The sequence below is a fragment of the Numida meleagris genome, chromosome 23, assembly GCF_002078875.1.
Source record: "Numida meleagris isolate 19003 breed g44 Domestic line chromosome 23, NumMel1.0, whole genome shotgun sequence".
NCBI lineage: Eukaryota > Metazoa > Chordata > Aves > Galliformes > Numididae > Numida > Numida meleagris.
In genome coordinates, this window is record NC_034431.1 from 2,200,021 (window position 1) to 2,226,659 (window position 26,639).

The 26,639-nt window shown below is 53.2% G+C and overlaps 1 protein-coding gene across 6 annotated transcripts in view; it reads left to right on the top strand.

Moving 5' to 3' along the window:
• LOC110387644 (protein CEPU-1) overlaps positions 1 to 26,639 on the top strand; it is a 320,486-nt gene that overhangs the window by 284,126 nt on the left and 9,721 nt on the right. For all 6 annotated transcript variants that reach the window (XM_021375988.1, XM_021375986.1, XM_021375989.1 and 3 more), the window contains one exon: positions 14,142 to 14,267. In XM_021375988.1, the coding sequence (XP_021231663.1) occupies positions 14,142 to 14,267 (126 nt within the window). The remainder of the gene's footprint in view (positions 1 to 14,141; positions 14,268 to 26,639) is intronic.

Sequence of the window (26,639 nt, forward strand, 5' to 3'; positions counted from 1 at the left end):
CTTCCTGGGGGCAGTGGCACAGGGAATAAAGAGTGGAGGGGATGGGGAGGTGAACGGTATTTGGGTGCATTAAGCAGTGTCCCTGTTACAAAGAAAGCAATGAAGAGAAGGTTGCCTGCGTGCTTGCTTGCTCCAGAGCCAGGGCTGCAGGAGGAAGGAGGGAGGGATAGGGCCAAAAGCAAACGAGTGCCCAGTAGAGAACGTCATTGCTCCCAAACAGAGATAACTGGCAGGAGACTGGGGCGAGGGGAAGGAAGAGGCAGTGATTCATAGGACGCAAACAGTTTTCATTTCCTGCATGCTTTTCTTCCTCGCGTACTTCAAGGCTGCGAGTCGTTTCTCTGCTTTTCTCCCCTGGCGAACTGCTAACGCTGGAATCCAGCAGGTTGCTCTAAGCAGTGTGAATGCAGACCCTGCACCACAGTGCTGTGACATCCCAGGTACATGGGGGCATGCAGTGATCCCGCTGGGGCCATTCCCACCTCCCAGCACCCTGTAGCTCCCCCTATTTCCATCCCTCCCAGCCTCAGCCGTGCGTGCTTTGCTGGCGGTGAGGCGAGCTCAGTGCAACTCTTTGCTACTCCCGAGGAGACACATAGGTCACCCTGGGGTCACTCCTCTCTGCAAAGCAAGAGCCTGCTCCTCTTTGAGCCTTTGTGCTCACGCAAGCTCCCAGCAGCTCCATTCACCCGTCCTCTGCAAAGGCTTTCAGGGGGGAGGTCACCTGCATCACCTGGAGCCATTCAGCAGCAGCTCTGCAAACGCTCTGCAGAATCTCTCAGCTGTCCAAGCAGAGCTGGAGGAGGACGCTGGGTTTCTGCAGGTCTGGGGTCTTGCAGGTCTTGGGTTCACCCCTTGCACAAGGCATCCTCCGCCGTCCCATAGGATGCCTCCCAAAGGAGATGAGCATCTCCCCACCGCCACGCACGGGTCCCAAAGTACAGTTCAGCCTGCTGAAGCCGGCGGTGGGTTAATGAGGTCGCTGCCATTTCGTGTTACTGCAGTCATCTCTTTTGTTTTACTACATTAAAATATTTGCGGCGGAGCGGCAGGACCGCTGTAACGCGATAGCGCTGCCTTAATGTTATTGTTACCGTGGCAACGCTAATGGCGGCTCAATAACATTATTGCAATTTAATCTTACGACAATAAAATTAAGGGGAGAACAGCGAGACCTCAACAGTGTGATGCCGCTGCGGTGACAGCGCCGTTATCGCGACCGCGGCGGCCGAGTCAACTCGCTGTAGGGGAACACGGGGCCCGGCATCGTATCGTTCCTATAGTAACACAGCGGCATCCGCGCGGCGCGGCGGGGGGTGGGTGGAGGAGATGGGGCCGGTGTGGCCGTGTTGTAGCTCCCGGGGTTGTTGGCACGGGGAGGTCACCGTGCTGTGAAGTCTCTCCGTTCGCCCAGCTCCGCGGTCGGGCGTTGTTCTCGGAGCCTTTCTTCTTCCCCCTCGGTGCCGGAGCTCTTTGGAGCAGGGCGGTTGTTTTAGCGGTAGTAACTCTGCGGGGAAGGATTTAAAGCACTGCCTCCATCTAGTTCCAGATCCTTCTGCCCGGCGTTTTATAGCATGTGGCTGTTATGGAGCGATAACGTTTTATATTTATATGTCATCTTTCATCGTGAAGGATCCCAGCACAAGCTACAAATTATGGCCGCGCCGCAGGGCCAGGCAGGCAACCCGGCACGCTGCGGTGATGGAGGGGCTCTGTCCAAGGGCACTGGGGAGAGCTGAGCACCTGTAACTGCGTGAGCCACGCTGGGAGGGCTTACCCTGAGTCCCCAAACTTTGCAACGCTGGGTTTGCCCAAGGGGATGGGATGCAATGGGCATAGCCTTGTGCATCTTGAGTCACACTGGTTGCGTCCAGCAGGCTGCAGCTCCCCTCCTCCTGCACCCGTGGGTGAGCCCTGTGCATCGCGGGTGGCACTCACCATTGCCTGGGTGGGCATGGGGAAAGGAAATTTTTCAGCATGGGGAAAGCTCACCCTGTTGCTAGCTAGCAGCACAACTCATCTCTGGGGTAGAGATGGGTGGACATAGTGTCGGAGATGGGACAGGGGGATGGGGAGAGAGAGAACCTCTGCAGGGCATTTGGTATTGCATTGGTGGTCATTTTGGGGAGTGCTCTGCAGCTCAGCATCGGGCATCGGTGTTTTGTGCAGCACCAAGCATGGGAGCAGTGGGATTCAGTACGGCTCAAGCAAGCAGCATCCAGTTTCTTGAGTAAGAACCCCAAATCTGAACAAGTGCTTTGAGGCCCTAGCATAGGTTGGGTACCTTTGTAGGATTTGGATGCAATTGTTGGACTTGGGTGCATTTGTGTGGCTTGAGTGCACTTGTAGGGCTTGGATGCATTTGCAGGGCATGGATGCATGTATCAGGTTTGGATGCACTTGTAGGAGTTGGGTGCATTTTTAAGGCAGCTCTCAATCTGCAGCACGCAGCAGAGGGACACAGGTGTGTCAGCGCTGTGTGCAGGCACAGGACAGCATCCCGATGCCACGCACACAGAGTGCAGTTTGCTCCCAGCTCCAGGGGAGGGAGTCAGAGCCACTGCTCTGTCCCCGCATCCCTGTCGCATCCCTCGATGCTCGCTGTGTGCTCGCTTTGTCACCGTGCCTGGCAGGCAGCGTGATGGCCAGCGTGCTCACTGCTACCCCACAATTACGACCCCCATCCCCTCTCCTGCACATCAGGAGAGCATCCTGGCTTGGCAGGCAGGTTTCGATGCTCCAAGCCCTGCTGCTCTCCCCCTGTTTGTCAGCAGATCCTGGCCAACCCCGCTCGGTGCGTTTGGAGCCTGGGCACGGTGCTGCCCGTCTGCCTGCGTTTCTCCATCCCAAGTGCAAATCTGGGCCCGCTCAGCAAGGCAGCTGCTTGGCTCCCCTCGTGCATCAGCATTTGATTGCTGTCCATGGGTATTTGGACTCTGACCACTGCTCTAATTCCTTGTTTGTCCTTTAATAAAAGACCTGTGAGCCCCATGACACCACGGTTGGAAGCGGTGGGACCTCGCGCCCCGTGTGCCAGCTCGCGTGGCAATCTGGTGTCACATCCATCCTGCCAACCGGGCTCCTCCGGGACTCACATGTATGAAAACAGGAGCAGCAGCTCATCTCCCATTCACTGTTTTTCTCCATCATTTGCTTTATTAAATATTGATTTTCTGTTGCATTATTAAACCTTAAGTCCTGAGCATAAATTCTGAGTTGATACTTTAATCTGGCTCTTCTTTTTGGCCTTTAGAGCTGATTTTCTGGCCAGTCCCCCCGGAGTCGGGTCCAGCAGCAGCAGTCTGTTGTAGTGGGTTTGGTCTGCTTGGTGCTGCCTTCGCCATTGCGATACACATGGCAGTGGCTGCGGGGACCCTGGGGGACCAGGGGAGCAGTCCTGCAATGAGAAGATGGCAAATGAGTTTTGGGGAAGTCAGTCTGTGTGCTACAGAGTGCCACCCTCGCTTGTTTTGGTAGCACAGAGAGACTGCAATCCAAAAGAGGAGTTTTGTGATGAGCAGCAGCGCGGCATCCTCCCGTGTGCCCCCGTCTGTTTGCTCCCCGGGGCTTTTGCTGCGTTGCTCTGCCAAAATCGCCTCGCTCGAAGGCAGGGAGTGAGGCTGCAGATGGCGATGTCTTGTCCTGAGCACATCTCCTGAAACGCATCTCCTGCGCGATGCTGTCCAGAGCTGCGCTTTGCTAGCGCACAAATCCCGGAGCCGGGCTCGACCAAACCTCGAAGCGAAGCCATGGGGACACGGTGGTGGGACAGCTGCCAGCCCATGCAGGGACGGCCACCAGCACATCCCTGATAGCCCGGCTGGGTCGCGCTGCCCTCCCCATCCCTATCGCGGAGCCGCACGCAGCGCATCGGTGCCAGGGCTGCGAGCTGCCAGCAACCAGGTGTCAGAACATGGATCCCGAGCCAAGCTGGCTCTGCGGCCAAAAGGGAGGAGGGGAAGAGAAAAAAAAGAGACAGAGGAGCTTGCGCACGGCCTTTGGATACCTATCCAAATGGAGCATGCTGGGCAGTGTGAAATCCGCATCTGGCAGCCGGAGCGCTGAGCAGTGATTTAAAACCCGGCTCCCAGCGGCAGGGAAAAGGAGGCAGAGTGGGAAGCAGATGTGAACACAATGCTGGAGATAAAGGAGAGGCCAAGGGAACAGCTGCTGGAAAAGCTCGACAAATATCCGCGAGCTTAAGGACGGGCTGGAGGGGTCACTGAGCCTATGGGAGAGTGAAGGGGGGGAAAGGGGCATTTTTGCTTTGGAGAGGTTGAAACTTGGAAAATGAGATTGGGGGTTGGGGGGAACGTGTGCTGGGAGCTTTGTGCTCTCGTCCTGCTGGCTTTATTTTGCTTTTCTGTTCCTTTGGTGCAGTGAGGAAGAAAGATTTACAGGAGATGGGAGGAAAAATGGCAAGTGGGGAACAAAAAGGCAAAGAGCCTTGAGGAAAGATGGGGAAGTGTGACCTTTGGGAAGTGGATGTGGAAATGAGTGGACGGTCGGACTTGATGATCTTGGAGGTCTCTTCCATCCTTATTGGTTCTATGAATCTATGAAATACAGGTCTCGAAGTATTTCTGGTGTGGGTTTCTTGGCCCTAATGATGGAGCTGGATCAAAATGTGGGGCGAGGCGGTGAAGATGGCAGCCCCATATAGATGCCCCATGTAGCTGCCCCATATAGATGCCCCAAGGGCTCCCCTTACTCTCCCCAGTAGAGATGTCTTTCCATGCTGTGCCCTCTGCAATCCCTCACTCGCTCCATCCTGAGAGCTCCAGCTTCCATCCTGCTCCTCTTTTGCCGACACTTTGCTCACGGAATTAATTCTTTCTTGCCGTGTTTTCCTTCCCTATCTTTTCTTCTTGGCCATGTCTGTCTGAAATAATATTTTTTGCTCCTTCAGCAGCAGGGCTATATAATTGATGGCCTCGCCAAGCTTTCCGAGCTAAACATTAAACCCTTCCTGCCTTGGCTCCAGCCGGAGTTCATTACTTTCTGAAAAGCTTTGTGTCTGTTTGTGCTCAGATTATTGTTGTTGTGGAGGGGAGGATATTGTCAGCAGAGAGAGAGGAGGAGGGGCTGGATTTGGCCGGGACTGCTTTGTAATCAAATCCTGCTCGCCTGCTTTTTAGCAAATTTTCCAGCGTAAAAAGGCCTCTTTTAGTGAAATTGGAATACCGGCACCCTCCTGGAGGCGGGAGCGCAAATCCTGCCCCTGAGTAACGTGCAGCAGAAGGGAGCATGTGTCTTTCTGAAGCTTTCATTTTCTCTCTCTTTTTTGTTGTTTTTGGGTGGTTTTTTTTTTTTGGCCAGACGATGCAGAACTTTTTTCTCTGCTTTTTTCCCTTCTTTTTGCCCTACCCCCCGGCTCCCCTTCCACCTCGGTGGTTTTTCCAGCCCTTAAAACACAGCAAGGCGGAGGTGATTACAAGGATTGGAGATGCAGTGACACTTCCCTGCCAACAAGTAATTGATTTATTAAAGACATTACAATACATTCATGGTTGAGCGTAAGAGTTTCCTTTGAACTCGCTCTAAAATCCAAAGGGATTGTGCCTGTTTGCGAGTACCGCGGGCAGAATAAATCTGCGCTCCCCCCTCGCCTCCCCCTGCTCCGCTGCAATTTCATTTCCCTTTGACTGGCGCAAGTAAATATCACAGCTCGACAACTCCCGTCCAGTGACCGGTGTGATCCAATTTAATAGCATTTAAAAATTCAAAGTGATTGTTAGCCAAATGGAAATGTAAGATTTCATACCCAGCCTGCCTTGGGGAGGAAGGGAAGAATGAGGGAGGGTGAGGGGGATGTAGACAAATGGACTAGATAAAAAATAATGGAAAGTAACTTAATTAAAGAGGCTCGAGCCAAGTTAAAAACAGGAATGATTCTGAATCTGAGAACCGCAGGTTTTAGAAATGAAAGGGGAAGAGGAAAGAAAGGAAGCTCTGGAGAAAGAGCCTCCAAAATGATTAAATGGAAGGGAAGGAGGAGTAGGAAGGAAGGGGTAAAAATATTCCTTCCTTCCGTGGAAAGCACGAGCGCAAGGGGAATAGGCAGCACTGGCGGTGAGGCTGGGCATTAGCAAGACAAATAGGAAAATTAAAGGATGCTCTGGGGGAAGATAGCTCCCTGTGGCTTTTAGGGCTTTCTCAGAGGCGCGAGGGTGGCCAAGACGAAGGCTCGAGGGTTTCACTTAGGAGAAATGGGAAATGAAGGCACGTTCCTCATGGAAAATGAGCACAGCCCCCGCGCACGCGGAGCACGCTGCCATCCCTGCCTGCCGGTGCCGTCGCTCCCTCCTCTTCCTTTGCTTTTAACTCCGTCCAACTTTGCATATGTGGGTAGAAATTACTTGATGAAATTTTAATTGCACCTCCGTGTGTGGATATCTCGCTGTGCTCAGCACAGCCTGGAAGGAAAGCAGGTGCTGGGTGAGCATCAATCCTAATGGGCACTTTTGGGCCATTTGCTCTTTGGGTCTCATTTCCCCATCTGTAATAGTAGCACTCCCATAACTTGTGGGGGTGCTGTGACAATAGGGTTAGCGCCAACACAGCTGGCAGAGCCCAAGAAATGAACATGGTGATGTGCACAGGTACTGAGCACCTGCAGCACCGCGTTGAGCTCTATGCACATCAAGGCGAATTGAGGCAGCAGGGACCAACCTGTCCTCCAGCATCGCTGAACCTGGAGGGCTAACCATTAGGACCTCTCTTCCCAGGACATGCTAAGGGGTGAGGAGGTGTGGGATGGATGGTGTGGGTCATCACGCAAGAACTAGGGTGAGAAGTAATGGTCTCAAGTTGTGCAAGACCAGAGACGCTCCATGGGATGAGCAAGGAAAGCGTGGGGACTCGTGCAGCTCCTGAGGAGGGAGCACAAGCTCCAGGTTGTGCAGAGAAGTGCAGAAAGATGGAACGGGGAGGCTGTGGGATGGCAGCTCTGCCCCAGCCCGGATGATGGATGCGCTGGCGGGTTGCATGCTGAGCAATGCGCTCCCAGGAGACAGGAGGAACGGCGGCATCTGGAGGCATAAATCACCTCGCCCACGGCTCTGGTGAGGCTGCAGGGCACTGCTGACCTCGTGCTTCGTGAGCAGGCGAGCACAGGGGCTGGTCAGCAGTAGCAGCACTGGCCTCGAGACCTCCTAATCAGAAGATAATAGGGCCACGCTCCCTGCCCAGTCCATTTATTTTTCACCGGAGTTGAACGCGAGCGAAAGGAAAGGGATTGAGGAGGATTGAGGAGGCTCCTGAAATTGATGGAGCTTGGGGTGGAAGCACAGGAAGAGCAATTATTTGGGGATGCCAAGGCACGGGGAGGAAAAATAGCAGCAAGCAGAGCCGCTGCCGGCAGCGGGGAGGAATGGCGCGAGGCTTTGTAGGCAGATGGGGGATGTGAGGACATGGCCATGCGTGCCTCCCGCGCCTCGCGAGGTTTATGGCTGCTGCGTGGTTTGGGATTGCTTCCATCTGACCCCACAGGACGTGCTGCATTATTGTGTCTCATTGGCACAGCCCGTAGAACAGTGAAAGATGTCGCAGAGAGGGCAGGAGGGACGAAAGTCGATAGAAGAGGCCAGAGGGACACACACAGAGGAGGAGATTTAGGTAGGCCGCAGCAGCAGTTCAGCCCGAACTCGGGGCTTTCCTTCAGTTCCCCATTGAAGCTGTGAATCGCAGTGAGCGTGGAGGTTGGAAGCGTTGCAGCCGTCCCTGGGCTCCTGCAAGGAGATCAGTGTCGGTGTGGAAAGAGTAATCAGAACCACTTATTTTGTGCCTGAGTCGAGGGAGAGGGAGCGCGGAGGAGAGCGCGAAGATAAGAACAAATATGCAAGAGCATAGTGTGTTTTTAATGGAAGGGAGATTTATTTCTCTCTGTGTCTTTTTAAGCCTCTAGATAGATCATAAAAAAAAAAAAAAAAAAAAAAAAAAAACAACCCACACACAACCTGTCTGCTTGAAATAGCCGAAATGTAATTTAAAGAGCATCACTTTAACTAATACTTCACTTCAGAGACACCTGCCCTATATTCATTGGAGATGCGGGCTGCATTAGAGCATCTGATTTATCGTTGGGAAGGATGCTGGAGCTCTTTGTTCCTGCGCGTTCCTCTCTACAAGGGAAGTGGTGTGGGCTGGCTCAGCAGGCTCAGGCACACGTATTGCCCATCCTGGAATGGGGAGCACTGGGGGCTGTACTGGGGGGCTGGTGCAAGACCAGTGTCCTGCATGACCAGGAAATGGGGAGAAGAGCTGAGGTTTCGCTAGATGATCGTTAAGGTCCCTTCCAAACGAAGCTGCTCTGTGGTCTTAGCAGGATGCTGCATGCATCTCAGTTGACGTGAGCCACAGTTGCATGTAGGGTGTAGTGAGGAGGACTGTCCTCATGCAGATCTCTCTCCACCTGTGGTTCCTATGTCCACAGACTCTGTCTATCCTGTCACACCTTAATATCGTATCATTTCTGGGCATCTTATCATGTGCTGCACCTTTCTCTTCCTTGCTTTCCTCCCTATTTTTTTGCCCGTCACTGCTCCGTGCAGAGCAGGGCGCAGGCATCGAGCCGTCCTCTGCAGCCCAGCGACAGGCAGCAAGCAGCTTTTCCGACCAAAAAAAAAAAAAAAAAAAAGGAAATTCCACAAATCCAAATGTTCATTTTCTCCCGGGGCGTGACCCGGATCCAGCATCCTCCAGCATCCAGCACGAGGCAGGATCAGCTCCCAGGCTCCCGGCTCTGCTAGGGGACGGCTATCGAGGACAAGCAGGGGAGAAGCAGGGAGAGGAGAGCTGTTGTCAAATCCCTCGCTCTCCCTTCTCTGATCTGAAGTTCACTTGTAATATTTTTCCCGACTCCGGTTGCTAATGCGTTTTGTTCTCCAGAGTGCGCGTGGCCCGGCTTCCCGCGCAGCCTTTAATTAGTTTCTGGATGATGACATCTCCGCTGAGAATCGTCTCGCCGTGTCCCTCCGATCTCGGGGGGAGATAAAGGAATCTAATAAAGACGTTCAGCATTTGGAGGTGATGGGTTTGACAAGCTTTGTATTAGCGAGGCATCGTCTTCAAACTTTGCCGGGCGCGCTCGTCCCCGCGCGGTGACATCTCCCCGGGGTCCGGCGGAGCCTCCGGCAGCGCCCGGGGGACCCTGCAGCCCCCGGTGTCCCCACGTCGCTGTCATTTTGATGGCCGCGGAGGTGGCTGCGTGCGGTGCTGTGATGAGAGGTGTCAGCGATGCCGGGAAGATGACGCGGGCGTCTTCAGGCTCGGAGATCCTTCAATTTTCTGCTTTTCATGAGGCGCTGCTTGTCTGGCAGGGGGAATCCCAGGTGACTTGGGGGCAAAAAGCAGAAGCTGAAAACTAGATCCTAGCTCGGTGCAGCGGGCGTGGAGCCGAAAATGAGATCTGTCTAGACAGAGAGCTGATCTGTCGAGCAGGCTTTCTTCAGCTGCATCTCTTCATGGCTGACAATATAAAAACTTCCTTCTTACAGTTTTCATTTTTCTTTCTTTTTTTTTTTTTTTTTTTCAGCATGGGAGGCATGAAGTGGTTTATGAAGGAGATCTGCGTCATTAGACTCATTTTAGGGAAGGAAGCGTCCAGTGCAGTTCCACTGTTTGGTGGATGCCCCATCCCTGCAGACACCCAGGGTCAGAGGACGGGGCTCTGAGCTCTGATGGAGCTGTGGGTGTCCCTGCTCATTGCAGGGAGTGGAACCAGGTGGCCTCTAAGGTCCCTTCCAACTCAAACGATTCAATGATTCTGTGATTCTAACCTCCTTTGGACACCATAATGTGAAAGCAGAAATCGGGTCTCCCAGACCTGGATGTAGGGCTTGGTTTCAAATGTTTCTCCCTTCCGTGGAGCAGATGGGAGCATAAAGACCAGGATCCTTCTAGAGCCTCAAAAGCAGGCAACCCAGTGCTCAGGCTGCTTGGCCTAATGGCAGACGACCTGCACCCACCTCCAAGTCAGAAAAGAATCCTGGTGCTTGAGACCTGACTCTGCTTTTGTGCCGTGTTTATTCTGGCACATCCCTTGTTGACGACGGCAGGAGCAGCGCAGATTTATGCTGTCGTAAGTGGAATCAGATTGGGCTCCCTTTTGGCACTTAGCTATAAAGTTTGTCTGCAGAAGCCCTGCGGCTTATGCTGTGAATTATACCTGCGTTCACAAATACTTTGCTAATGAATGATTGGAAACGTCTTTTTCCCCCCCTCCCCCTCTGAGTTATTTCGATGCCTTGCCATATAACCTGCTGCAGAGACGGGTGTAAAAAATTTGGTGTCCTCCAAGCTCGGAGAGCTCTGCTGCAATAGGAGCCGTTCTCTGCTCGGGAAATCATTTAGTTACATCTCAGTGCTGTATGACACATCTCATTACGCCTTGCTTTAAAACGAGCAATTGCCATTAGTTATTTATTAATTGCTTATTAAGGTCATTATGTATGTCCTCTTCGTTTCCCGGCTCCTCTCTTGGTGCCAGGTTTGTGCAGGGGGGGCTGGGCCCTTCAGTGAAGCTGAGCCAAGGGAATGTGCAGACCTAGGGTAGGGTCTGCACCCGAAATTGGAAGCTTTTTATATACAAGCCTGCATGGCCCAGCAGCGTAACTGGAAGCAGGCTCTGAGGATGCTTTCACTTACTCCTACTCTGTGGACATCCTCAGCGCAGCTCCTGAGCTGTGCTGGTCTTGTGGAAGGTGGGGTGGGCTGGGGTTGGGTTTGGGGATCTGAGAGGTCTTGTCCAACCCGAATGATTCTAGGGAACAGTTTGGTGTGGGGGTCCCTGCACCCTGTCCCAGCCAGCCCTGGTGTCCCTCGGTTGTTGGTGCAGCAGTGTGGCTCGGTGTAACACATTGCAGTGCAGTGAGCGGGGCTTGGGTTCCCAGCAGCAGGGTCCTGGTAGCAGTGCACTGTAAAACACGGAGAAGTCTGTGGGTAACAGCGGAAAGAGGCTGTTAGTAAAGGCACGAGCTCCGGCAGCCTGATGCTCAGGAAGCTGCCAGTGCACATCACAGATCGCCCGCAGAACGCAAGTCTGAGCCTCCCTCTTTTTCTTGCTTCAAGATGCTTTTATGGATGTTCTTTGCTGTTGCCTTTGATCTGGAGCAGATGTTGCTCGTGCTGGAGGATGGAGGTTTGCATGTTTTATGAGGGGGAAGCAAGCCTTACCAGCAGAGTCTGTCTCGCTGGCAGGCTGCTGGTGTGGGCACTGCTGGAGCTCCGCGGTGCTCATGGAGTGGGGGTGATGCTGGGCTCAAGGAGACTCCTTGGGTGCACCCGAGCTGCTCTCTCCAGCAATACCCCATGCATAGGTAGCAGGCAGAGATGCTGCAGCCCCATCTCCTGTCTTGGACAGGATTTAGGCCGCTGAGCCAAAAAATGCAGATCCTCATTGCAGGCACCCTTGCAGGTTCATGCTGGTCTCCTTCTCCAGTGGTGAGGTTGCTCCAGACCCTGGGCTGGGTGCCAACAGGGATGAGCTATAAGAGCTGGATGCGGTGCAGGGACTCAGCATCTGTGCACAGCGCTGCATTTGGCTGCTGCAGGCTGCGTGCAGGGGCGTTTGCACCTGTGTTGGCTCTGGGATGGATGTTGGGAGGTTCAGCCTGTGCCAAGGGCAGGAGGGTGCGTGCGCACACAGCACAAGTCGGGGAATACATCTGTGTAGGCAAGTGCATATGCTTGGAGCAGCACAGGCATCTATCACCTGACTGAACACCCTGAGTGTGTAACGTGCCATATGGCTTGGTTAAATATTTAAGCACGCTGCTTTCTGTCCCAGGGACTCCGTGCATGCGAGTCCGGCCGAGCTGTGGGCTCGCAGTTCGGCACAGTGCGGAGACCTTTCCCATCACTGGGGCAAGAAAAAGGGGGGGAAAAAGCAGAATTCAGATCGATGAAACACCAGCCGGCCTCTGGGGAAATCTGCGCTGTGTCACTGGAGCAGCTTGGCCAACATTGCCATGTTTAATCACTCCTGAGCAGGAGAGATGCTGAACACAAAAGGGCTGCCCGCAAGGAGAGGTTCCCGCCTGGGAAGCCGGCATTTATTTAGCTTTATTTATTTATTCATTCCCATTGGGGCGCAGCTCCATCTGCGTCCCGCGCTCAGCAGAAGGAATTTCTCCTCTGCCCTGGTGCTGTGGCAATGCTGACTGACGGTAAAGCCTTTAATGCAGAGGGAATGGCAGCACCGGTGGCCGTTAAATAATGTTAAATATATACTTGCGATCACTTATTTATTGAAGTTTCCCTCTCTTGTGTAGTAAAAGCCTTACGACGTACCTGCTAAGTCTCAAGAAAGGCATTTTACATAGTGCGCGTGGTTAATTATTCAAACGTTTAATTAGCATACAATAACTGTCGTGTTAAATCCTACCGCTTTTCATTTAAGTGTTTCCTAAAGACTTTGCTGACGCTGTCGCTCGCCTGCTCCCCCAGCTTCCACCTCGTCCCGGGCAGGCTGCAGTGCATTGCTGGAGTATGACCATGGGCCCTTCCCAAAAGCTGCATTTACACTTGTCCTGCAGTGCTGCAAATTCTCCCATTGCTTGGCCAAGGGACGTCACCATTGTTTCACCTCCCCTGCCCATCCCCAGCATCGTTAGACCCTCTGCAGGAGCGCTGGTGCTGCTCTGCTGGGGAGGAGGAGGATGCGATGCCCTTCAGGATGCATTTTCGGGAGAGGTGGTAACCCGAGTTTAATTTGTTTTAATTATGTTTTTAGAATCTGGCCGTTTAATTTGATTGCATATTTCCGTCCCGTCGCCCGCGTTGATGCAAATCCTTGTGTGCGGCACCAGAATCACAATGCGAAGGCTGACTTTAGTGTTTGCCAGTCTCAGTGAGCTCCGCACAGCAAGCCAAATATGAGTGATGCGAATCCGTTAATTAAAAGCATCGCCAAGGCTCCTCCGTGGTGCGGTGTGCATTGCATGGGAGATGGCAGATAACGTCCTCGCTGTGCGGGACCGACAGCTGGGGTCCGTAGAATCCTAGAGTCAATAGGGTTGGAAAAGACCTCGGAGATCATCCAGTCCAACCGTCCACCTCCACCAATATTACCCACTGCCCACATCCCTCAGTGCCACATCTCCACGGCTGTGGGGCACCCCCAGGGGTGGTGACCCCTTCACTCCCTGGGCAGCCATGGGCCTTTTGCTCCAGCGCTGCTCATCCCTTCAGCAGCGCTCAAACCTCCGTGGCCTGTGCGATCCCAAAAGCTCAGCTGTGGGAAGCACGCATCGGTTTCTTGGTTTCTCCCCACTTGTAGCACTTTGTCATTAATTGAATCTCCACGGACTACACGGCTGTTGGCAGAGCATCTCCCGCCTGGCCATCCCGGGAGACGCGTGCCCTCACGCTGGGCTTAATGACACTGATGAATTTTAATATTTCCTTTGGTGTCGCCTTCAGGGCCGCTGTCCTGCCCACCGTTCTGGGACCGTCTGATCCGCCCTTGTCGTCCTGTGCATGATGAGCAGATTAGCCGTCATGCCCAGAGCAGCAAAAAAATGAACTCCCAGAAGCCCTTCAAAACAGGGAATAATTCATTACCCACCTTGATTTCCACTTAAAATGTACTTTAACTACACTTCCAACTACAAACCCTAAATCACCCTCATGTTCACAAAAAATCCATCATTTCTTATTTTATTGCACGGCACTGGCATGACATAATCCCTTCCAGAGCGTCTTGGAGTGCTTTACGGATCAATAAATTACTTACCTGCACAGCAGAGGCAATGCGTGCAAGGCCATTGCAGTCATTGCGGCTCGGTGTGCGTGCAGCAGCCAAGATGGGGACAAAAAGGGACGGGGTCCTTGGGAGCAGTAGCTGGCTGGGGAATACCTTACTTGCTCCTTGTCTGTTCCCCACCATCAGCCCCTTTCTCTCCTATGTCCCCTCTTTGGGTCTGGACCCGTGCCATGTGCACGCCTAGGAGCTCCTGTTGCACCAGGGTGGCAGATTTAAGCCACAGGACTGTAGAATTGTAGAATATCTCGAGTTGGAAGGGACCACAAGGATTGTTGAGTCCAACTCCTGGTTCCACATGGCACCACCCCAAAATCAGACCGCGTCTCTGAGAGTGTTGTCCGGTTACATTTGTGTTTCCCTCTTTGTGTCGCTGCAGTGTCGCCGAAAATTACCGAGATCTCATCCGACATCTCCATCAATGAAGGTGGCAACGTCAGCCTCACCTGCATAGCCACGGGCAGGCCAGACCCCACAATCACCTGGAGACACATCTCGCCCAAAGGTAAGAGCCAGACGTCACCCAAAATACCCCGAGAAGAGCTGGGAGGTGCTGCTGGCTGCTTCGCCTGGTGCTGAAGTCGCAAAGAGAACGCAGTGTGCACTGAAAGGATGCGATTGGGTGCAGGAGTGGGGGGGGTTTGTTAGGGAAATATCCAACCTGCTGGCTTGGGAGAGGAATTACGGTTTGTTTTTTTTTCCCTGCGTGGAGGTTTGGTGGTGGTTTCCAGGTTGGGGTTGTGCTGCGTGTTGGGAGTGCTGGGGCTGCCGCAGCGGGTGGCTGCGTGTGGCACGGGGCTGCGTGCTGAGAGCCCCCCGGGGAACCTCGCACGTCGCATCAAAGAGGGGCTGGAAATGGTGCAGAGCAACAAGAAAACACGCGGAGCATTAATTGGTAGCCTTGTTAATTGGAAAGCAAACCCTGAGCAGAACTGTGTGGGTGGGACTGCTGGGAAGTGAATTCCCGTACACACCCGTTCGGGGCTGTATTACTTCAGAATGCTTTCCTCACTGTTTTGGGGTGGCTGTTTTGTGTTCTGCTGCCCTGGTGTTTCCAGGGGGCTGTGAGGTTCTCACTGATGAGCTGGGGGAGATGTGGGGCTGGGGGAGCCACCCCCTTCATCTTCCTCCCCCATCCCAGTGCTTGTGTTCAGCCACCTCTAACCCTGACGTGGGCTGTTGCCCCACACCACGCGTGTTCTCCGTGGGGGTGTCCTGGTGGCATCAGGGACGGATGGCACAGCATCAACTCCCTTTGTCCAGCTGCCAGGGGGTGGCTGCGCTGTCTCAGTGCAGCTCCATTGGGTTTTACTCTTTGCCTGCACTGTACAAGTTGCTGGGCCAGATCCATCCCTCTTCCATGGCCCCGGCAGAGAGCAAGCGGAGTCGGTGCCATCTCACCCTTCTCTCTTGACAGGAGCCTCTGAAAGAGCCATTGCTCCATCCCTCATCCCTCCTGACCCCAGGACCCTCCTCTCCCACTCCCTGCCTCTCGCTGCCTTCCTCCCCTGCGCCCATCCATCCTCTCCTAACCAGGCTCCCGGCTCCCGGTGCCTCTCACTTTCACAGGGGCTGCTTTCTCTGTTTGCTGCCATCCTGCAGGTTTCTTTCCCCAGGGAATCTTTACCTGCGCTTGAACCAGATGTTTCCATTTTACTTAGGACTTAGCTGCTATGGAAACTGAGGATGCATCACGAGAGGAAGAGTGAGCTAATCAGAAATTACCTGTGGTGCTGTGTAATTTGCAGCAGCAGCTCTTACTCGATTTTGGCCATGATTAGGCATTCTACCTTCAAAGCTCAAAGAGAGCAAATGATTGCAAAGATTTACCTGGCTCTGGCTGCCTGACAGAGGAGGGTGCCGAGCACAGGGATGGCCCAGGACAGCTCTGGTGGCTGCTTGTAGCTCCTGTTCCTCTCCCTGGCTCTAGGGATGCTCTGTTTCCCCATTTCCAATTCAGCATGCATACAGGAGACAAGGATTTGAAGTATAGGGACTGAAGTAAGAGCCAAGGCAGGTGTGCAGAGGTGCTGTAGAAGATGCCAAGGTGATGGCAAGCTCCCTGGGAGGAGATGCTGTGATTTAGAGAACCAGGACCCAAAGCTGGCTGCTGCCATGCTGGAGCTGGAGAAGCTGCTTCCCATACTTGCACCAACAAGTGCTCCTCTGCACAGCAGCTTATTTTCTTGGCAGCTCTCAGTCTGCTCTGTGGTTCTTGGTGGGAAATGGAGCAAATAAGAGTGTTTGCTCACTGGAGGAGCATGCAGGCTGGTTTCCCAGAGGATTGACATCACAGCAGCTCAACTCCCCAGTGATCCATCCCACTGCAGTCCCTTCCCAGCCACCTGTCTCCTGTCAATGCTCAGGCTGAAATGGAATAAGAAGGGTGGGTGCAGACCCATGTTCCTCCATCTCAGGGCTCTGCTGAGAAGCCACAGGTGTGACAAGGGGCTTGGGAGCAGCACCTGGCAGAAAACCCATTTGGGAAGCCAAGCTCCATCACACAGCGGGCCAGCTCCATCCCCTGTGCCAAGCCCATTGGGATGTCAGTCGAGAGAGATGTTCCCAGCAGGGTGAATTGTCTCATAGTTCTGAAGGCTTCAGATGTATTATGGTCCTAGCACCACGGTGCTGATGCCATCTGTAAATGATGGCGAGACCTTCCAGTTAATGGTGTGGTTTTGGTCACGCAGGTGTTTCCATAGTTACTGGGCTCTTTATTTATTTTTTGGGTAACTCTGATGTTGTCATGGTGATTGCCATGTTGTCGGTCTGGTTTTCCTCTCTTGGTGAACAGATGCATCCCTGCAGCAGGCACGAGACTTGTCTTGCCTCCTGTTAAGCTCAGGAAAAGTGCTGATGAACTGGAGTGAGCGGCACCAAGGGCGCACAGCCATCCAGAGCCAGGGGCTGCATCCAACTCGTCATCCTTAACAACCCTTGATAGACTTTTCTGCCATGGTTTTGTCTAATTGCTGTTTGATTATTGCTGTCGTATGATGGATTCTGGTGTAAGGCTTAAGACAGGAGGCTGCCAGGGTAGGAAAACATTATGGTTTGGCTTGACGGTGTATTTACTCATAAGAGGGCTGATCAAGAGGTCTTTATAGCGGGAATCCCTCATTAATCTTAGGATTAGGCTCGGCAATGAAAGCAGGAGCCCACACAGAGCCCAGCCCTGCCCCACCAGAGCAGTGCTGCATTGCTGCTGGGACAGGCAGCACCTCGAGGGGGATGTGATGCTTGGAGGGCCCCATCCTGCCATGACCCAGCTGTCCTCAGTGAGCAGCTCTGTTAACCTCTGCTTCCTCCCTGGGAGAAGTGAGACAGCAGTCCCTTGCCTGGCAGGGCTGAGAGGAGGCTAAATGCATTCAGGACGTGAGGTGCTTGGGCGTGGGAGTAATCACAGCTTGTATATGCACTTAAGATAGATGAGACATGGTGGCCTAATGTGGCAGAGGTCTCTCGAGATCGTCTGTCTATACATCAGCAGCAAAGCAGCGAAGGGACTCTGGGAGAAGTGTGGTATATTTGGATATATTGATTCTCTCTGGCTCTTGGCAGGGCTTAAAACAGGAGGAAAAGCTGCTGAAAAAACATCCAGCTTGAGGAGTTGCATGTCCCCAGGAAAGGGACACATCCCCTCCCATCAGTTGTTTGTCCATTGAGCGCACTGTTTGCTACCTCTAATCTTTTCAGATCCTTTCTGGACTGCAGGCAGGAGATGCCTTGGGATGCTGGGTTGGAGCCTGAACAGGAGGCACTGAGAGAAGCAAGGGGAATCCTTGTCCTCAGGGAAGGCTCCCTGTAACCATGCCTCAAGTCACCACTTTAACTTAATAACAGAGGGTTGTGCTCTCTGCTGGTCATTTTAACAGGGAAATGGCTGTCACAGAGAGCAGCTGATTTCTGCAAGGCTGCTGCTGTGTTCCTCCTGGATCTTGTGTTTTTACACTGTCTCTTAGCTCCTGTTGAAGGTTCAGTAGGTTTTGGAGGAGGCCAATGCACCTGTCTCACCTTTCTTGTCTGTATTTAGATGACAGGGAGGGAATGTAGCTGTGTGAATCTTCTTGCGCTGAGCAAACACCAGAGCCAACTACAGCCCTGGGGAGAGGAGGAGTTTGAGCCCCTCTCTGTGAAGAAGAACTTTTGTATATGTTGTGTGGGCTAACATCAGCAGTACTTAAAGGAAGGGAATTGGGCCTCCTTTAGTTGGAGCAGAGAGCCAACCCAGAGCTGCATCATGAGATTGCGTTGGGTTGAGTTGGGTTGGGTTGGGTTGGGTTGAGTGAGGCTGGGTTGGGCTGAGTTGGGTTGAGTTAGGTTGGGTTGAGTTGGGTGAGGCTAGGTTGAATCTGGCTGGGCTGGGTTAAGTTTAGTTGGGCTCGGTTGGATTAGATTGGGTTGAGCTGGACTGGGTTGGCTGCTCTGTCATACATGGCACACCACCTCGCCTTGTTGCATGTGTCCCCATGGTCTCAGTGGCCTTTCTCCAGCACTGAGGCCCTGACTGCCTGCAGAGGCATCTTGCAGTGGCTCAGCCAACATCCTCATTCTCCTTCCAGGAGGCACTGCAGGCCTGGGCTCCAGCTAAATTAACTGAAGCATTTCAACAGGCTCCAATCCTGTCGGCAGCTCAACCGTCCCCTTGTTTACTGTTGAAATAATTACTGCTTTGCCATAATATTAGCTCTGAGCCGTGACTCCATTACCATTATCGCCGGAATATTACCCATTTATTATCTCCCAGCAACCCTGGAAGATGAACACTAGGCTTCAGAGACCAATTGTTTTACAACAGACAGGATCTTGGTGTGCATTGTTTAATGAGGTAAACTACATTATAGCCGGCATTAATTTGGCTGCAGTGCACTCCACTAAATCATTGTTAACCTGTAAATCTGCCACCCATTTTGATGTGCACTTAATCAGTGTGCTCCGGACAGATCCATTGGGAAAAGGGTCACTGGTGGCTTGTTTCCATTGGTACCAATGTGGCACAGCACCAGTTTTTGGCCATGGTGACGGCAGTGCTGGCTTGCAAAGTTCATGCACAAACATTGCAAGCAGCAGTGGGATCCTGCCAGGAGCAGGGGGAAGATTTAGCCCTGGAGTGCCCACAGCTTGCAAGGTGGGGTAGGAGTGACTTAATCCTGGGTAACACACCATGCACGTTGGGTGCTGAGCTGTGGATGGCCCTTTTAAGCATTTCCCCTCCACTGCTATGCCCTTGTTCTTCCTGCTGTTTCAAAGCAACAGGAGATTATGTACCTATATGTGTACAATATATGTAAAAGTAATATTTTTGATTCTCCACATGGTGGAAATGAACCCACTCAGCTGATTTGTTTGCATATTTGGCACAGCCGCCTTTACAAGATGCATTTTAGTACAAAAATAACAAGACCCCTACTGGCTACAAATGAGGCGATGCCTTTCCGTTACAGAAAGGAGGGGAAAAAAAACCTCTGTGCTTCAGCATATTCCCTAAGCATAGCTTTGCAATGTCACACTTTCCCTCCTCACCAGAGGCAAAGCATGCTCAGTTCCCCGGGATGTGGGGACGCACGCGGCCCTGGGAAGCTCTTCCCAAGCAAAAAGCAGACAGCTCTGTCTGCACCCCAGGTTCTATCCCCGAGCTCATCCCATTGCTCACCGCCTTCCTAAGGCCCCGTGGCACTGCAAGAGGCCTCAATCTGCATTCGCGCCGTGCCCAGCACAAGGGAGCTGCGGCCCTGCGCAAAGCGATAGCAATAAGAGTATTGGAGATTTATTTGTCTCGCTCCCGAGCCGAGCCATTTGCATGACAATCTCGTCAGCCCTGCATGCACACAGCAGCAGCAGGGCTGGGGAAGCTTCCACGTGCTCCCGGCGCCCGCCGTGACAACCCCTCCGAGCATCCCCCGGTCCGGCCCTGTGCGGATTTCAGCCCATCCCTGCGTCTTTCTGCAGGAGGAAGGGTTTCGTTTATTTGTTTCTGGTGCGGGACGAGGCGGACAAAAACCCAGCGTGCTGACAGCCAGATTTTCTGTCTCTTCTTTAGTGATCAGAGCACTCCCCGGTACATGCAGGGCTTTGTGTCGCCGGCTCGGGATGCGCCTTTCACTCAGCTGGCATTTGGAAGCGGAGGAAGAGCAAGGAACGGGAGTGTCTGAGATGCGAGAGATCTCCACACAAATTAAAACCTTTTATCAGCCCCTAATAGCTGTGCAAACTAATTATATTTGGGCCAAACTTTGCCAGAGACTCCCTCGAGGTATTATTATAAAAATCTGAGCTGTGGAAACGCGTCCCCATTCTGTCAACACCAGGTCGCTTCAGCTATAGAAAACTCGTCTCGTTTTAGCTCCCGTGATGCGCTTTGCATAAGCCATGGCAGTTGTTTTGGGGGAGGAGAGGGCCCGGCCGGGCTGTGTCACACTTGGGCCAGGTCTACCCACCCCATCGGGGCGGCTTTCTGGGGGGTACAGGGATGTCTCCATCCCTGGAGGAGTGGAAGGTTGCGATGAGTTTGGTGCATCTGTCCTCTTCTGATCATAGGGTCAGCACCACCAGCATCTCACCCACCGTGTGCCCCACCAGTGGAAAGGGCTTGCAGCCACCTGAGCACCCTCTGTGAAAATGCCCTCCTTGGTGCCAGCACCTTGCTGGGTGCGTTCTGGTGGTCTTAGAGCTGATCTCCCCCAAACTGATAGAATCGTTAAGGTTGGAAAGGAACTCTGAGATAATCCAGTCCAACCATCCGCCTACCACCAATATTTCCCACTAAGCCAAGTCCCTCAGTACCACACCGACACGTTTCTTTAACACCTCCAGGGACAGTGACCCCACCACCTCTCCGGGCAGCCCGTCCCAATGCATCACCACTCTTTCAGAGAAGTTTTTCCTTACGTCCAACCTGAAATTCACGCCCTTCTTCCCAGCATCACGCTCTGCTCCCTCCCTTCCCCATGCTCACATTGAATGAGGCACCTGGTCCCAGTGCATCCCAGTGTCCGCAGGTGGAAGCAGCGCAGGGAGATGCTTTGGTTGCATCTCCTGAGAGGTTTGTCCCCTCTCCCCATGCCTCCGTTCCCCTGCCTGCCTCGCGCTCTTCCTCTGTGCAGATTGCTGGCTAATGGGGCGGAGCCAGCGAGAGTGCTCTCTATTAATGGAGCAGAATATAAACAGAATAAAGCCTTCATTTCCCAGGCTGTGATTTCATTATTAATATACTTTACAGTTCACAGGTTGTTCATTTGCTTCCATGTTTTCTCAGCTGGTGTAATCTGCGGCTTGGAGTGAGAAGAGTCATAAAATTTCCATTTCCAGTTGAATGTGCGTCCAATTCGCCGTGAAATGTTTCTCTCTGTCGTGAATATTAAGTGCACGAGGAGTCAGTAGCTGCGGGATTAGGCAGGGCAGGTTGCCAGCCCCCGATCCACCTCCCGGGGGTGCGATGCTCACAGCGTGGGTGATGCAGAGGAGGCGGCTGCAGGAGGATCAGCGGTGTCAGGGCAAGGGAAGGGTGGCAAGGGAAGGGCTAGGGACCAAGGGACAGACCATGAGGTGGAGTGAGGAGGGACAAGATGTACACAGTACACTGAAGAGGCGGAGAGCAAAGCTGGGGAGTGGTGAAGAGACTGCAAGGAGGGATGTGATGGGTGAGGAATGACTGAGACCTGATGGAGCCAAGCTGAGCTCCTCCATAGAATCATTAGCGTTTGAGAAGGCCACTAAGATACTCAAGCCCAAGCCTGACCCATCCCACCATGCCCACTGCCCACATCCCTCGGTGCCACATCCCCACGGCTCTGGAACACCCCCAGGGATGGTGATCCCACCGGTCCCTGGGCAGCTGTGCTGGTGCAGCACTGCTCTTTTGGAGAAGAGATTTTTTCCTCATATCCAACCTGACCCTCCCCTGGCACATCTTGAGGCCATCACCTCTCCATCGTACATCCCTGTCCCACAGCCTTGACTCTTTGGAAAGAACCACACTGGTGTGTGCTCCAGGTTGTATTTCAGCCTGGTGCTTGGGCCAGCACCAGGGGTTCAGGGGCTGTGCCCATCCCCTACCCCAAGTATGGGCAGGAAGAGAGTTTCCTCATCTCTGATGTGCTACTATGGGCAAGGAGCTGAAATGCTTCTGGTTCAGCTTCACGCAGGCATGCTGTGCGGGATGGGGGGGCTACATGAGCACATCTGGAGCACAGCTGGCCCTGCATGGGCAGGGTGGCACAGCTGGAGGTGGTGATGGATGCCCACTGCCCAGCTGTGTAATGGCAATGCAGGGTGCAGCATCTGGCAGCGTCACCGCTGGCGGGAAGGGGACAAAAAAGCAGATCCCAGTGCTGTGCCCAGCTCGTGGAGCACTGTTCCTGTCCAGCTCCTTGCTAAAGTGACTCCTGCCATGGCATTCCTTGCTGCAGGGAGAAAAAATGCCTCTTCCTTTCCCATCTTCTCGCGGTCAAGTCAAGATAATAATAGTCTTTTTCTGATCCCCTGAACTTTCCCATCTGCTTGGTAAAACAATGGCAATTCTTTTTCCTCACGGTCTCTCTCTCTCTGTCTCCCTCTCCTTTATTTTTATCTTCCCGTGGTATAATTTAAAGCTGCAGCAACGCCGTAGCCCAGGGGATTTTCCCCTTCCTGTGCTACCCTGCTGTTATTTAGAATGGCTTTTCCCTTGCAGAGCAGTGCCTCTTGCTCCCTTCCCACCCCACCTGCCGGGTGCTCAGCCCATTCCCAGTCCCTCCCAGTGCCCAGGGCCAGCATCACCCATCCTTGGTGTTCCTGGCACCATGCAACCCTCAGACCCCGCTCCCTGTCCGCTTTCTGTGGGATCACAGCACCCCCAGGCCCCCGCAGGTACTGAGCCCACCTCTCTGGCTGCTCTCTGTAAGCCACAATGCTGCAGCTGATCCTCCAGAAATGGAGACATCAGCGCCGTAAAACACGAGGGACAGAGCGAGGCCACTGGGCTGGAAAATAGCGTGTCTGCAAAAATAAAGATGGGCTAAAGATGACGGAGAGGCAACAGCCGGCCTCACCTGGCCCCAGTTCAGAGGGTGAGAGCCAAGCTGGGTGCTCCTCATCCCGGGTGAGTTGGGGTGAATAGGAAAACATCCCCCATTCCCCAGCAGCTGGCGGCCAGGCTTACTGCGCAGGGAAAGTTTCCCACATCCGTGGGACTTCTTGCCAGCGCTCTGAATGGATTTAGCCAGCACTTGATGCTTATTTTTTCACTCTAATGCCATTATGCCACTTGCTTCCCATCCTCAGGATATTTTCTTAATGCGGCTGAAATGCAGCTTAGCAGAGGTTACAGCCATTTAAACGCTTCTGGATTGAAATTACGTCTTAAGAGCTTCTCCTGCAGGGAAAGCCTTTGGGTTTAGATTTGCAGCCGGAGGGACCTTGCGGTCCTGGGTGCCGGCAGCTGGTTTTTTTGGAATAACATGGAGGAAAGTGGGGTGCAGAGGGATGGGTTGGTGCTGGGGGTGCTCCGTCCTGCAGCGCAGTGTTGGGTGCGTGTGGCACTGAGGGACATGGTCAGTGGGCACCATGGGATGGGTTGGGGTTGGGCTTGGGGATCTCAGTGGTCTTCTCCAACCTGAATGATTCTGTGACTGGAGGGCAACGGGGTTTCTCACCATTGTTATCCCCACTGCCACGCCTGTGATAGTGACTGCAGACCCGCATGGCGTTTTTTGGGGTGTTCTGCAAACAGGAGCAGCTCGCTGCTTGGTGTTAGCCAGGGCCAAGCCTTGCGCTCTGCAGCTTCTCCTCCAGACAGCACAAGAGCTGCCAGCAATGGGACGGGCTCCAGGAAAGCCAAGTTGCAACAGGATTTAATGGAGGAGCCGAGCTCCTGCAAACAGGATGCGTGTCTTTGTCTGAGTGATTTTCTCCGGGAGCATCTGTCACTCTCCAACATCTCGGTATCATCGCAGCAAATTATTTAAACACTACCCACTGTACCCCATCTGTCAGGCAGCCCTTCCGCGTGTATGGGGCCCTACCTTGCTGCCTCTCCAAAGGAACTCGCCGGCAAAGGCTGAGAGCCAAACAACAGGACAAATTAAATCAAAAGCACAGCTTCGACACCCAGGGGGAAAATGCACATCAGCTTTGACTTATTGCATGGCGCACGCTTACAAGAGAGAAGCAGCGGCTTTTGTCACTGCGAGGGGCCATGAAAAATGAATTAGGGCCGCTGCTGGGAGAGGGCATGCAGGAGAATCCTTCATTCTGGCGACGCTGTCCTCTCTCACCTTGCGAGCGGCAGCGGGGAAAAAATAGTGGGGAGGAGGAGAAAGGAAGGGAAGACGGGCAACGGGAGGGCTGGGGCTGCAGGTGGCAGTGGGGAAGGGGGTGGAGAGGAGCCTTGTGCTATAGGGTCACCTATATTAGCTGAGCCCAGCTCCGTGTGCACCGAAACGCGAGGACTCGTGCTTTGTGCAGCTCGTTTGCTCCTGAGTTAGAGCCTCCTTCAAGGGTGGTTGGTCCCTGAGTTGTTGTGTTTTGTTTCTTTAAATATTAATTTCCATAATCCTTTTATTTCCCAATGAACTACTTCTTGCAGACAAAGGGCTTAACGCTCCTTTTTTTCTTCCTGCTCACAAAGAAGTTGCATGAAGCTCACAAACATCCGTGTGTGTGAGCAGCGGTACACTGAAGTCACAACGTGCAGAGCTGGGGGACAAGAGAAGTGTCCCCAGGTGATCTCAGGTGTCACAGCCACATAGGATCATAGAATCATGAGGGTTGGAAAAGACCTCTGAGATCCCCAAGCCCAACCCCAGCCCATCCCATCCCACCTTGCCTACTGCCCACGTCCCCACGTGCCACATCACCACTCTTTCGGGGAAGAGATTTTTTCCTAATACCCAACCTGAACCTCCCCTGATGGCAGTGGGGTGCTCCTGGGAGTGCAGCCCAGGATCCCCATCCTTTCCATCTCGGTGCCTCCGACGTGCCTTTTGGAGATGGGAGATTTGAGAGCCGAAGGCCGGGAAGCACAATAGAAGATAGACTGCTTGTACCTCATTGTCTGGAGAATAGATGGGCTGCGGGCTCCCGGAGAATAGGAGCTGCCACTCAGGCGGCTTTAATAGAACAGGCGGCAGATAGATTTCAATAAAAGAAATGAGTATAAATATTGTTAGCGCAGAAGAGAGGAAAAGTGAAAAAGATCTTGTTTGACTAGTCACAGTGGGAAACTTTCAAGGACTTTTAAGCTAAAAACTCGGCACAATGGTGCTATAATGGGCGGCTCGGCTGCATCTTGCGGCGGCGGCAAGGCGAGCGCAATGGGCTGCTGCATGGCATGGGGATGCAGTGGCACCCGAGGGGCTCTGCAAGGAGCAGGGAGCAGGGAGATGCAGTGTGTGCATCTGCTTAATGGCTGTCTGAGTTGTCGCAGGACATCCCTGTCCTTTGCAGCCCACAGAGATGCTGTGGGAGCAGCATGCCCGGTGGCTTTGTGCACCGTCAGCCCTTGGAATCATGCTAATTAACACAAATAACCACTGTGTAGGGTGAGATTGTTCTTTCCTCGTTGTCAGGAAACTTGAAAAAGCTGGTGAGAGGTGAAGAAGAGCGGGGTCATGGCTGTGGTCGTCCCCACCCCAAGCTTTGTAAAGGGGTCACCCCTCGAAGGGGTTGCAGATGGAGCCCGTGGCATTGGGATGCAGTGTGCTTGGAAGGAAGGACAGAGCCGTGCTCTCCTGGGTCAATAGGGTAATCTTAAAGAAATCATCTCTTGAATGATTGCTTTGGATGGTTTCCAGCCGGTTAATTACCCCACGTCTTCCTCCACTGGAGCGTGGGGAGACAGAGCTTGGGGTGAGTGGAGGTGACGCCGCTGTCACGGTGCCGCTGGCGAAGCAAAAGAGCAAGGGAACATTTTGAGATGCTGATCAATAAGAGGGGCAGCAGGAGCCTCCCCAGCCTTTGGCCAAGGGCATGGGATGGGGTCAACTGTTGTTCCTCCTCCCCCACGTGCACAGGGCTGTGTCACTCTGCTCTCGGGGTTGGGGTCTGGTGGTATTTAGGGGGCTCCTTCCTCCTCCTCCTTCCCTGCACAGAGGAGCATTGCTTTGCTGCTCACCCACCCGTGCCGTGTTTCTCCGCACGCTGGAGGAGAAGGGGGAGGGGATCAGCTCTCAGATGCCGACAGTTCGCTCTTATTACCTTTGTATATTTTACTTATTTACCATAAACTGTTATAAGAAGGCCATCACCGCCGCCTCGGCGTGACATGTGAAATAGATGGCTCTTGGTTTGAAGAGCGTCACTCCGAGCCGGGAGTCTGTGCGATGTTAATTTTTATTGCCAGAAGTAGCTATAAATTGATAGTTGAGAATTGCTGTAGGGGCTGTAATTAACTAGTTACTATTTCACCTCCAAAAGGAGCAATGTTTCACACTCTTACTTTTACTTATCTGGAATCGGCCACTGTCAACATCTGCTGAAGCCAGTATAAAGATTTATAGACCTTGGAGGTAAATATTGACTAATGGGCAGCTTGGCTTAATGTTCACCTTGAAGGACAATAAATTGTGCTATTGATTGAAGCTAGATGTCAATATCTGCATTGTTGTAAACATTTTAATAAAATTATCCCCATAAAATATTCCCATTCTCGGCCTAACCCGATCGGTGCATGGCCATGACTCAGGAGCAGCACTGGGAATCTGGGCCTCCAGAGCCCATGGGGAGAGCAAACCCATAGTGGGGCCATCGCTGAGATCCACGGAGGTGGGAATATTGCAGCTCTGCAGAGCAAGGTGCAAGGTGCATGGACTTGGTGTGGGCCCATTGCAGCGCTGGGAGCTCGCCGGGTGTTGCATGCTGTGCCCTGATTAGTGCTGGGAGAAAGGCAAGGAGTTGG